Source organism: Pungitius pungitius, chromosome 13 (genome assembly GCF_949316345.1).
Source record: "Pungitius pungitius chromosome 13, fPunPun2.1, whole genome shotgun sequence".
Classification (NCBI taxonomy): Eukaryota; Metazoa; Chordata; class Actinopteri; order Perciformes; family Gasterosteidae; genus Pungitius; species Pungitius pungitius.
In genome coordinates, this window is record NC_084912.1 from 10,214,145 (window position 1) to 10,227,540 (window position 13,396).

At 42.4% G+C, this 13,396-nt stretch overlaps 1 protein-coding gene across 13 annotated transcripts in view; it reads left to right on the forward strand.

Moving 5' to 3' along the window:
- Positions 1 to 2,092: 2,092 nt before the first annotated feature.
- Positions 2,093 to 13,396, forward strand: part of adgrb3 (adhesion G protein-coupled receptor B3) — a 99,651-nt gene continuing 88,347 nt past the window's right edge. For 3 of the 13 annotated variants that reach the window (XM_037465470.2, XM_037465472.2, XM_037465477.2), the window contains exons 1-2: positions 2,096 to 2,815; positions 4,369 to 5,137. In XM_037465470.2, coding sequence (XP_037321367.1) covers positions 4,384 to 5,137 — 754 coding nt within the window. In that variant the 5' untranslated portion in view covers positions 2,096 to 2,815; positions 4,369 to 4,383. Of the gene's footprint in view, positions 2,816 to 4,368; positions 5,138 to 13,396 lie in introns of all 13 variants that reach the window. The other 10 variants (XM_037465478.2, XM_037465480.2, XM_037465475.2 and 7 more) reach the window with 8 other exon arrangements.

Consider the following 13,396-nt stretch of genomic DNA (forward strand, 5'->3'; position numbering starts at 1 on the left):
CGCGAATGCTGTGAAACAGCCATTATATCAAAAAGACGTACTGTTTAGCACTAAACCCACACACACACACACACACACACACATACGTGAGCGCACGCTCAGTCACACAAACAGGAGCAGGTGATAATAGGGCTATTCTTTATTCCACGTCATGAATAATTCAAAATCCATGTACTCAAACAGATTCTTGAGCTGACAGAATAATGTGGCCGATTCTGCAGCTGCTATTGGACGGGAAACACTACAATTGTTTTAAAGATCGCAGCAGGATAGGACTGATCTGTTTTCTGTGAGCTATAAACAATGACGATATCAAGATAGCCGAAAGGCTTTAGAAATGTATACAGTATAGGTTTGTGAATATTTTCTCTATTCAACCTTTGTTGATTGTCCTGATAGTCCTTTGTTTGGCATAAACACAAGGCAAATTGCTCCCTATTTCACGGAGCACATGGTGTTCGTCATTTATAACACGCGTTTAATGCCCGAAGCCACATCAACTTTTAAATGTCCACTTTTCCCGTGCAAAATGACCCTCCGTGCAGGGTGACACTGGGACTCAGGACATGTCATTGCCAGCGGAGAGTGGCGGTAGCATTCCTGCAGCTTAGCAATTGGCCTCCCCGTGACTCAGTGGAGGGATTCTTGTTGTATTTCCGTTGTTCAACACGGCTTTGCGTGAATTTCTTCCACCTCTCAGCTTACTAAGGCTAAAGCTCCCTCAACGCCGACGTCGTCCATATGGCCGTGGAGTGAGTGGCAGGCTCGAGGTCACCCCTGATGTTCCACTGACTGGAATTAGGAAGCCGAAGCAGTCACAGGCCACGTAGAGCAACTGTGTTGAATGACTCCAATCGCCGATATAAGTCTGGCAAAATTGTAAACGCTGCTTGGGCCAGGATGTTGGGGACATTTTTCACACGGGCTCCGGCTGGTTCTCTCTTTGCGGTTGCAGAGCATTAGTCTCATCAGACACTCGAAACCCAAAATTCCTGCGAATAAGTAAACAAATAGTCTCTTCATGCAGCATCTGCTCAGACGGAACACATTTAGTCGAGGCATGAAGGAGACGGCCGGGCCTGTGAAAGTCAACTGTGCACAGCAAAAAATGATTAAAGCAGCTTACCCAACTCACCAAAAAAAAGAAAGAAACGGAAAGTGGAATGAAGAATTGCAGAATCTGCGCTTTTGAATATTAAAATGACAGTAATTGTGAAAGTAAAATACAGTAAAATAGGCCTGTAATTATGAATTTAATGCTGTGGTTGGACCTGATGACAAGAAAAATCACTCAACAAAAGCCTTCCTCCATCTTGGAAGGGAGGATGGTGTGATCAGCAGGTGACTCAGATGACTGTGTGCCCCCCCCCCCCCCTTGTCCATTCTCATCACCTATCACTTGAGACTAGTGCAGGGCCATTGATGTCGCATTGTCAGTGACCATCTGCTGCCGCAGGCTGCAGTTTGTATCGGATTTAATTGAATGCAGATTGTTGAACCTCCGAATGTCTCTCAGAAGATCAGGAGCATTTGGAAGAAGGAGGGGAAAAAAATATTCATGCAGCAGCTGCAGAGTACTTTATCTATTAAATGTCATGAATGCGTTCTTTTCTTACCTGTACACATTCCCCCTTGCAGAAGGGGGGCGGCAGGTTTGAGCTGCACATGCATGTAAGATGTCAAAACTACTCGGATTAACTTTCCAAAGAAAGGACATGTTGCCCCATAAGCATTAGTCGCTACAGCAGCGTGAAGGAGCCCACCAGGAGGACGTGCTGCGAGCGTCTACACCACCCACGAGTGAAGGAATCAAAACAACAGCGGCTGTCACCCATCAGGAGAAAAGAAGAAGGAGGAGGGGGGTTGGGTGGGGGGCCTGTCGGGTCCCACTGGCTGGTTGAGCGCGCACGTTGCATTCATGATCCATATGCATCCCCCCCCCCTACAAATAGAAATTATACAAAAATAAAAGTCCACGAAACATTCCTGTTTCCTGTGCGGAAAAACGCGCGGCGCTGTCTGAGCACAACCGAGAGAGAGTCCAGTTCAGTTCAGGGTGTGGGGGGGCAGGAGGGAGGGGGGGCTTTGACTCGAATCAAGAGGAGGCATACATGAGAAGAGGAAAAAAAAGGAAGGAGGAGGGAAGGGAAGAAAGTGTTGATGCTGCCAGACGCAGCGGCAGCGGCGCGCGTACGTGCTTTATCTTAGCGGCGGAGTGTGTGACGTGATATTGCAGCCTGCTCCCGGAGCAAAGCGCGTCTCTTTCTCTCTCTGTTGTAACTCACTAGCCCCCAACATCTCACATCCACCCACTACGGATCTTTTTCTTTTTTTTCCCCTCCAGAAAGGGGGGGGATTTGTGCGAACTGCTGGAGAAAACAAATCCGTGGGAATAGTGACGTGGAGTCCGCCGAATGAAGGCATGGTAAAACTGTAAAGAATTGCCTCCAATCATTTTTTTTCTCCCTGAGTGTCTCTTGGTCTTTCTCTCCCCCCCCCCACCTCCCCCCTCTCTCTCTCTCGCTCGGTGTCTCTCTCTCTCTCTCTCTGCCTCTCTCTGTCTCGGTGGCTGTCGTGTGTTGTTGCGCTTCTTTTTGATGGGAAAAACCCAGAAGAAAAAGAAGACAGTGGGGGATATGTGCGGGCAGACCGGAGTCTAACGCATTTTATTTTTGATCCATTGAACCATCTTGTTGCGCCGGACTTCTACTGTCGGGAATGGGGAGTATTGATTCACTGGAAGACTGCAGAAATCATTTCTAAAAGGATGTGGTCAAGTATGTTGGGAAAATAGCCATAGCTTCCGCAGTGTAAGGTAAGATCACGCTATTTATCATTGTTATAATTGATCGTGTCTCTTTTTTTTTTGCATATGCCATCCGTCAGTTAAAGTTTAGCCTCCTCCTGTTTAATATTTGGCTGTTCAACATGATGGCTTCAGCGCTTCCATCCGCTCACATTGGTCCAGTGTGCTTAACAGCGGGGTTTTTCAACCCTCAGCAGATATCACCCTAAAAAGGAGAATAAAAAAAAAACCCACTTTAAACTCCGTGCGTCGAACGGACACTGCGTGAGACGTCTCCCGTGTCTCTTTATTCACGTGTCCTCCCTTTAGCGCTAGAAATCGGCGCCTCTTGACGAGCGATTCCTCGTGTCCAGAATACTGATTCTCGTGTAGCCTTGGCCATGAATCTTGCGGAATTATATGGATTTATCGAGACTAAAAGCTTATTTCCCTAAACACTGCTGCTACAAGTCATTATGTAACTCGTGCGTTATCCTAATGTGGCGTGACTGGCATGTTTTATCTTTCCCCGAAAAACATGTCCAAAAAAAGAAAAAGAAGTTAAAGAAATTCGTGCAAATGTCTCTATCCTTTGGTATCCATCGCCTACTTTGGCTTTCAACGCCCCCACACACACACGCGCGCGCGCGCACACACACACACGCACGCTCACACTCTGCTGTGACACTGCTCACAGCTGCATTGCCTGTAGGATTAAAGCAATCAGGACATCGCATTGCATTCTCTCTCTCCTTCTCCCTCCCTCTCGCACGTAGACACGCGCACAAGCAGACGCACTTACGCGGGCAATGCACACACACACACACACACACACACACACACACACACACACACACACACGCACGCACACAAGCACGGGCGCGCGCACCGCACACTCACACACACTGGCTCTTTATCAAATTGCATTGTCAAATATGGCAAGCCCTGAATGTCGGAGACACACGGGTCGTGTGGTGGACGGAAAGCGCGCAGAAGGAGAGCGGCCACGGGGACCGGGCCGGCGCATGGGAGACATTTTCAGTCTACGAATGTGTCTCCCCCACAGTATCCAAGCGTCGTGTGAGGAACTAGCCCAAATCACGAACAACACAGCTTGATTTGAACAAACAAACAAACAAAAAAACCAATGCGTAAAAACGAGCATCTCAAAGCGCGTGAGGACTTTGAAGACCGCTCTGACTGGTCGTGTTTAGATGCCGGATATTTAAAACACCTGTACTTGCTTATCTCTAGGGAGTCATCCATAACCAAATACGACCCAATTAATAATATCTAAATGACTCATATTAGTGTACCCCCCCACATTTTTTTAAATAAATAAATAATGACCAAAGCAACCACAAGGTGGCAATGTCCGCACAAAGTATAGTAATGCGTGAGGCAGGATGGAGATGCAGAAGACGTGTTGCTGAGGTTAAAGTGGCCTTTTTTCCCCTCTCATCAGGCTGTGATAAGAAATGTGTGCACCGCATCAATCGGGGTTGATAGAGGCTCTCTATCAAATAAGATTGATGTGCTTTAACAAAAATCATTTGTGTGACTCTCTCCATCTCTCCTTGCAGGCCAAATGACATAGGATGAAGGCTGTTCGAAACCTCTTGATTTATATATTTTCCACCTATCTCCTGGTTATGTTTGGATTAACTGGTGCCCAAGATTATTGGTGTTCCACTCTGGTCAAGGGGGTCATTTATGGATCATATTCGGTGACTGAAATGTTTCCTAAGAACTATACAAACTGTACATGGACGCTGGAGAACCCAGACCCTACCAAATACAGCATCTACCTGAAGCTATACAAGCGAGACTTGAGCTGCTCCGAATATTCCCTGCTTGCTTATCAGTTTGACCATTACTCACACGAAAAGATCAATGAGTTGCTGAAAGTCAACGAGTCTATAGTGTACTTGTGCGATTCGAAGAATATTTATATATTTTTGCTGTATGACAAGAATTTCGTTCAACTACGGAGAGTTTTCCCCTACGATTACAACGGATTGACGCCACAGAAGCTGGATGAGGAGGAGAAGTCTAATGTCGAGTTTTTGGTGTTGAATAAGGCGAGCCCCAGCCAATTTGGGTGTCAAGTGCTTTGTACGTGGCTGGAAAACTGCCTGAAGTTAGAGAAAGGGACAGTGGAGACATGTGGGATCGTGTACACAAAATGCACATGTCCACAGCATTTAGGCGATGGGGAATCAGAGAGCATGCTCATGCTCAACAACGTGGTTTTACCTTTAAATCCACAAACAGAGGGTTGCTTGTCGCCCCAACTGCAAGCCGGGCAGATCTGCAATCTGAGTGCAGAAGTGAAACGTCCTACTAAAGAAGGTGAGTATCCTGTTATTTTTCCCCTTCATGCTGAAATAGATGTAGACGGAATTGACTACTGTATGCATAGATACAATAGTGATCACGTTAAAAGTGCACGTCAATCACTCCCTTCTCTGCCCTTACTGCATGTTCGAAGTGTGATGGCCCATGAAACAAAGAGCACACATAAATATGTAGTCTGCAGTTGGCACAGAAACGTGTCAACTACAAGAACAAAGCTGCGAGAGGAGTTGGGTGTAGTAATGACCACAGCAGAACAAACCAAACCACCTACAGGGGGTCTTTCTTTTCCGTGGGACTGAATTCCAGACGATTTATTTTCAGCACGGAGTCAAAATGGCTGCAAAGCCAAGGAAGCTGTGTGTGAGTGTCATGCATTTATGTCAGTCGTCATCCTTACAAAAACCAACAGTGGCCAATGAAGACAATTGGCATTTATGTCCCATGTAACGACGGATGCAGCAGCCCCAGGTTGTATTGCGTTGTTCATGCAGTGCAATATCTAAAACTCATGGATAAGTTAAAAGAAGTCTGTAGCAACTCATAACTTAATCAATATTTATTTTGAATATTTCAATAATACTTTTTAATGTTTAAAATATATTTGTTGGATAAAAGGGTTCCATTAGTTTCATGGGGATGCTACTTGTCGTGTGTGGCCAACGTGCTGTAAACGGTGTTACACACGTGCACAAGTACGTTCACTACACTCCCACACGTGCACACACATTAACATATAGACAGCTCAGTGAACAGTCAACAATAAATGGTAATGATGAGGTCATAATGATCCTGTTCATTAGTGACACAAGAGTTGCAAGGGGGAGTTTTTGTAGTTACTGCAAGCATGTATCCGTTTGAATTACAAAGGGAGCCCTGCCTGACACATAGCTGCGTGCATTTTAAAAGATAGCAGAGAAAAACCCCAGAGGAATATGCTGCATACTTCAGAGGTGAGGTGCGTTTACTGTGAGACATAAAGGAGGGGCATTCATCACAGCACACTGAGCCAAAAATAATGAGGCGACTTTTAGATTATTTTTTAAGGGGGGGGGGGGGGGGGGGTAGGGGGGGGGGGTAATGATTGCAGGAATGTTATGGAAGCTATCTCCCTTGTGGCACTTAACAAAATAGCAATTGCAACAACAGCACCCTGAAGAACAGGTGGCAGTTTTCTGATCAAGAAGAGCAGGTGAACGTTGGACTGCAGTAGTTGAGCTGTTTGGTGGCCTCCTGCTGACTGCTACATCACATTTTTACCCATGCTTTTGAAACACACTCACTCGGGACCCTCTTTGATAGAAATAACACACTTAGATGCTACTACACCCAAGGTGTTTGCAAAGCCTTTATAGGAGTCACTCTAACATGTTCACATGATTAGTGAAGTGGGCTCCATCAAGTCGGTCGGTGAATTCATTTGGAGTATCGTTCACACACCTTTTCACTAGAGCCCTTAAGCAATAATGCATACAGTTTCTGATTCAATCCAACATTACCCCCCCCCCCACAGTCAAGTACTATCAAAAAGTATAACTCAGCTGTGTTTCTGTTAGACCATTTCATCATTTAGTGAATCTCATGCTGAAATTACAATTTACCAGGAAGCATTATGCTTATTTCCACAGAAAATTCTCTGCTCCAAAACAACATTTGACATTTTTCTATCAGCATGTTAATAACGGCTTAAGAGCACAGCTTATTTTTTTTTTCCTCCCGGAAGATTTTCCACTAGCTTCTATTTATAGGGTCAGTTGATGGGAGGTTTGAATAAATCCGTTATCATCTGGATAACGGACAGATCACCACTGGGTTTAAAAGAGCACCGTGTCTCCTGTGGCATCATGGTGACAGAGTGGGTGTTCCTAATGAAGAATAAAGCTTTGCAAACAATCTACAAGGGCTCCATTTGATAAAATTGCCCGTCTTTGATCTTCTCGGTTCCTGGAAGGGGACGGCTTCAGGGCACATCAAAGAAAAGCAGGACTGGAGGTTGTATACTCCAGCCGTGCCATTGAAATGCCCCTCCAGTGTTTCCCGCACTGAGGATAACAACATTTTAAAAAAAGGTTAAAGCTCCTCATATTTAAGATGATTATGAAGACAAAAAGACAGACCTCATTGCCTGACAGTGACATTTTGAAAACCACAGTGACACAATGAAATCCTAAATAGACGTACTTCTCGGATGACTCATTTATGCAGTTATATTTTTTATCGCATTCTGCCATTTCACGAGAAAAAAGTTGTGAAAGGAGGCAGCACAGTGGAGCGGTGGCACCCATAGCACGATGGAAATAAGTCATTGGTTTTTTTCTTTCTTCTTTTGTAACATGTTTTTGTGGTGGTTTCCTTCAACATCCCCTTTTATTTAAGGCAAGTGGGCTGACGACTGTGAGCTTGCCAAAGGCGAATGACTGTGTGTGTTAGTTCTAAAGGGGTGAATCACTCGGTACCTCGCCATTTATATTCTTGGAGTCCCAAGTTCTCATTCAAAATTCATGCTCAGTGAAAATGAAGGAAAATTCTTCAACGGTCTCTGCCTTTACCCGAACCTCTAAAAATCAGAAGATGAACTTCGGATTAGAATAATTGTTTTACTAAATTACTTATTTTACTAAATGGTATGTGGGAGGAGCTGTCATTTAATTTTTTTTGTCAATACCAGCCGCAATATTGATGTGTTGTTTGTACAGATTTATTTTTAAATGGATTTAGAAGAAGATATGAATCCAATTTCTTAAATTAATCTATTTTCCCCGACCCCTAATTAGCTCTTGGACACCCTGGTGCCATCGCCTGGATGCTTTTGCTTGTGTGCGTCTGATTGCATTTTTTTATAATTGGAACGTTCTTGGTGATTTTGAAAAAAATGAATCGAGAGGCATTCAGATGTCAGATAGAAACCACCACCAGGCATTTAGGCGGTCTCACCCAGATAAGGGCCCCTCTCTGTGTAATCCTGTGCAGATGCTTACATGTGTTTACATGTGTGGCAGCTGAAGATCCTCACTCCAGGATGCACCATTCAAATCACCCACAAACGGTACTTGGCTCTTGGGAAATAAACAATAAACAGTGGCTCAGCACACTACTGGTGCCCTTGGCCACGTCTTTGTTTGGTTTGCTAGGAATTTGCCAGGTTTCAAGGATCAGGGTGCAAGGCCAAGGAGTCTCGTGGTTTGAGAGAAATGTGCTTTGTGTCACATGACATCACCGGATCTCCCTTTTTCTGACGTCTGACTCCACACTATTACGTGACATTATTTCCAGAAAAACTTTGTTCCCTAAAATATAATTCCTGAAAATACTATTTCACAAAATATTTTAAATCTGAGCAGGTGATCTTTTAATATCAAATATTATTTAGATTCTGTCAGATATTTCAGTCCATGTAACTTCCCTCATCTCCGCCCCCACTTTCCATTCCCATGTTGTCATCGGCTTATAAAGCGAAAAAGATGATAAATGGGACAGTGGGAGCAAGATGCTTTCTGGAGTTAACGGTTCGTAATTTATTTTGAAATCTCTCATGTGTGTAAAATATTTCAAATATATATATAAACAAATATTTCATGAGATATGACTATGAGTCACAGATTTTAGTCTTGGTCCTGTTTGGCTTGAAAATTGTTTATGCTCAAAAACTGATTAGATTCTTACATGCAACATCTATAAAATACATATTTCCTTTGTCAAGGGCAATTTCAGTCAACCCCTAAAGTGACACGAGGGAAAGTAATTTAACATCCAACTTTGTGGCAAAAACCCAAGGGGCAGATATTATTTAAATACAAGACTAAAGGCAGATGCTCATTTGAGTGTTTCCCGTTTTCCACACATGCTCCGTGCCGTGTGGAAAACGGCAATAGGATTTTATTGGCAAATGAAATGTGTGTGAGGCGTTCTAATGCACTGTCACCCGCCAAAGTCCCGAGCGCTGCAGCAGATCAGCCTAGCTGCCTCACATAGTGAGGCCTTTTATTCACTTTGGATCTCAGTCAAGTCACTCAGTAGTCACACTGCATTATGCTCACCCCCATTGTTCAGTACACTTGGAGGCCATTTTAGTTCCAATTCAGTGAAGGAGAAGGATCAGCTCAACAGCACAGAATCTGTTTAATCTTAGACATGCATTAATTGTCTTCAGCTATAGTAAATATCTTGAATATCCCATGTGCCTATTGCCCCTGAGCTAGAGGATTCCGGCGTTTAGCCTTCTGTAATATTGTTCTCATATTCTGCACTTAGATTTTAAGATATAGAATGTTCTCCCTGGTTTTTAGCTATATGTCGTATTCATTCTTCTGTTTTTAACCTACCGAGGTGGTCGTATTGAGATGAAAATAGTCAAGGAAGTTGCAAAAGAATGACAGATCAAAGCAAAAAATAATAGGACCCAGAGAACTACCCCACGGACCATTAACTACATAGCAATATTCAACATTTAAACTACAGGGGCATGATTAACTTTTATGCCGTAATCAATTCAATAGCATCGGTACAATTCCAGTCATTTGTGTGAAACATACACAAACATTACACCTCAGTCCGCAAGACTGTAAATCTTTAGCGAAGATAATGGTGTCTGGAAGTGAGTTAACAGTTATTATCTGTGCGTTTCTTAAAAACATACATTAATAAACTACATATTCTTCAAATGGCCCAAGTTGCTGTTTCTGGATATAATAATTCATGAGGCTCTGAGGTAACATCCAAGTTATTTTACTCAAATGACATTAAACCCAATAGTTTCCATATTTAAAGTTCTACCTTTATTACTCACAATGTCACAGATTGATGCAAATGGGCTCTTTGCAACCACAAGAGTACATTTTCTTAACAGTCACAAATTATAGATACATTAAAGTATAGAGACCACCACATAATGCTTGGCAGGTTTTTATTTTACACAGCAAGTTAAAGGATTAAAAATATAAAAGAGTAATCGTACAATTGTGTTTAATAGCAAGAAGCACTTATGAATAAGTGCTTTACTAAAATGCCCTTAAAACCTCTTTTTTTTAAATTGCCTGTTATGTACAACAAGAGATGAACATCAAATGATCAAGCAGATTCCAGTCTGAAAAAATGGTGGTGTAATGTATTTCTATTTACCATTTAACTAAAGTTGAGCAAGACTAAAATAAAAATCTGATAGCAGATTAATGGACAGGTTACATAAACATATCAGAAGTGGACGTAGTCACCTTGGTGCCACCCATTGGTTTGTGTACTGCCTTTTTAAAGACTCAACTAGCTTTTTTGCAACCAGAAGGGACGGTGGAGCAAAGCCACTAGTGGACAGTCTATGCTGTTCTTATCATGCTAAATTAATGAAGACTTATGAAGGCAATAAATCAGGTGAGAAGAAGGGTCACTTCCTCGTAGACATCTTTACGATCAGATTTCTTCTTGTAACCAGTGGATTCTAACTTTTAGAAAGAATGCAAGTGTAAGGAACTTTGGCGTCAGCTGCACTTGGATGCCGATCCGCTGTGAACACACTGCACTTGGGGGCCCTGTTTTCAGCTTCCACCGTACCTGCAATGTGTAAAGTGCCCCCGAGTAATTTAGGTCTCGTGTTGCATCAGCTGAACCGCTCAGAGGATGCCCGCAAGAAAAACTGAAATGCAATTTGAAGTGTGTGAAGATATCCTCCACACACTCGTTGCAACCAGAAAGCATTAAAAAGTAAGATTATTGATGGCTACAGACCGACCACCATTACATTTTAACTTAAAAAATGACAGAACCCACAAGTAATCTTTTCTGTCATTGCACCAAACTGTGGAGTTTCTCCGATGAGACTTTTCCTTCGTTCATCGATATACACACAGCAAACAGCTCATCCCTGACCAGTCTCCTATTGACAGACCTTTATCCACAGAGCTGTGTCAGCGCAAGAGAAAGGTCTCCACACAATATCATTCTGGTAAAGTGGGAAAATATGCTCTGCCGTTTTTCATTTGGCATTTTCTTTGTCGTGTGATATTTCTTTTGTCGTAAACGACACCTCACAGAACTTGATCATATACAGTCTGACAATGACAATGACATATCAAAGCAAAGTACCTGTAAAGTATCGAGAACCTTCATTAGCTAACTTAGTGCCTTAGCCCAGAGCCCATCTCCATCACCTTCGGGGTGTTATGGAGGTGACAAGTCAAACCATTTTAACTTTACAGCCTACAGTAAATAGGCTGCAATTGTAGTAAAATGGGTGAGCAGCAGTTCTTTCCCATAATAATGTCATATTGCATCAGGAATTGTAATCAGAATAATGGGGTACATAATGAAGTATCTAACTGTGTAATGTGAGGCTGCCACACCCCTCGTCCTCAAAACTGCTTTAGTCCTGCATGCGCAATGAGGAAACGTGCTTATTTAATTCATTAGCGTGCAAATTCCACCCGAATGAATTTTTGTTGTTCAGAATTCCGCGATAGATTTTTGTGCCTCTATAATCACGCTGCACCAGCTCCCTTAGCCACTCGTAAATTGTTCTTGAAATGACACAGATTTGCCGGTTTACCACTCAAGCTCCTATTCAACTCTCTCAGCTTTTTCCATTAAATACAAATAACACAACACAACCAATCTAAGCCACTACTGAATTGTAGACAGGGCAAGTGTCCAACTGAGGCTAGTTTGTTACACTGTTTGAAGGTTTGATAATACAAATAAAGAAACATATGAAGTCAGTCAGTATATTATCTTATTTATTTTGTATCTTTCTCTTTTTAATAATCAAATACTTACACATAGCATGTAGTCTTGTGAAATGATTGCAACATGAATGACTGAAGTTTTGTGTGATGAATAATATTCAATAAATAATTCTTTATCTCAAAGACCCTTTTGTTTCTCCACTGCAGAGGACTTATTCCAGTCTCATCATACAGCGATGTGGTGGTGCATCTATTTCCCTGCACTGTTATTCATCCATGGCTCTATAAACTATACTATGGGGCTGTTTCATCCTTAAAAACAGCAATGCATTACCTATCATGGAACATTTCCATTTGTAATCGCGTGTCTGGCTTTGACATCTTACCATCCCATCTCTATTTTAAAATGTATGAGGTAAAAAGATAAGTGGACCGTATAAATCAAAGGACGATCCACTGTTGTGCAATTGTTTCCTTTGACTTCAAAAAGGTTTCTATATGAATGCAAACAACAAGTAATGAGTCTCCAGATGAACAACAGTGTCTCATGTTCTTATTATACAAATTAGATTTGTTCACTGCCGTTATATGCATAATTCAATAGCAACCATCATTTCTGATTTCCCGCCATATTAAAGGGAATAATTCCTGCATTCTTATTCCGGAGAAAAGAAGGAACACCATGAACTTGTTTGCAACAATAAGTGAGTGTGAAATGGAGGTTCGGTATCTTTGCTTCAGCCGAACAATTCAGTGCATAGTGAAAAAACTAAATTTAACACTACAGTAGTGTTTTGCATGTTAAAGAATCCAGGGTGTGTATCAGAAACTATTCATCTCCCTATGAGAGCATCAACAACATTCCTAATTCTTTACACTTGTAAAGTGAGGGGTGAGATTTTAAAGCTCTAACGTCAGGTGTCTTGATCATTTCTCATGATTTGAAAAGAAAGAAGGCTTATAAAATGACTTTTGTGTGGGCCGGGCTTAATGTGGTAAATTTGATAAAGCTTTTGGTGTGCGTTGCGAGGGACGTGAAAGTAAATCATACACCGCCTTCGGCCTCTCAGTAGCATGTTTCTGCATTTCATCCCAGTTAGTTTTGGCCTGTAACTTGATGGCCATTCAGCCCACAGCGGAGAGTCATTTGCATAAACATCCACCCACAAAACCTGGCAAATGAGTGTGTCACTCAGAAACACTGTCTATGTGGTAAAGGACGAGGCAAAAATCCATTTTTTCCTCAAGGGGCTGGCGTAGCCGCTTTTCCTGCCCCTCCCTGTGCCTGTGTGAATGGATGCTGCCTTCAAACCTACATGGTAAACTATGATCTAGGGCAGCATACGCAATCACATGATCAGCGTCACATTACTGCACCGTGTAGTATGTGCACGTTTCCCAGAGGCTTAATTAATTTTCATGATGATATTAATCAAGAAGTGATCATAGAAGCTACATACAGTGAAGTAGGAGATCTATACATACAACATATATTGCACCGTATGTGCTGACAACTGCTTTTTGAAGCATTTACTGTGGATGATTATGAGCTAAAAGTGAATACCATTAATTCACATGATTCGGA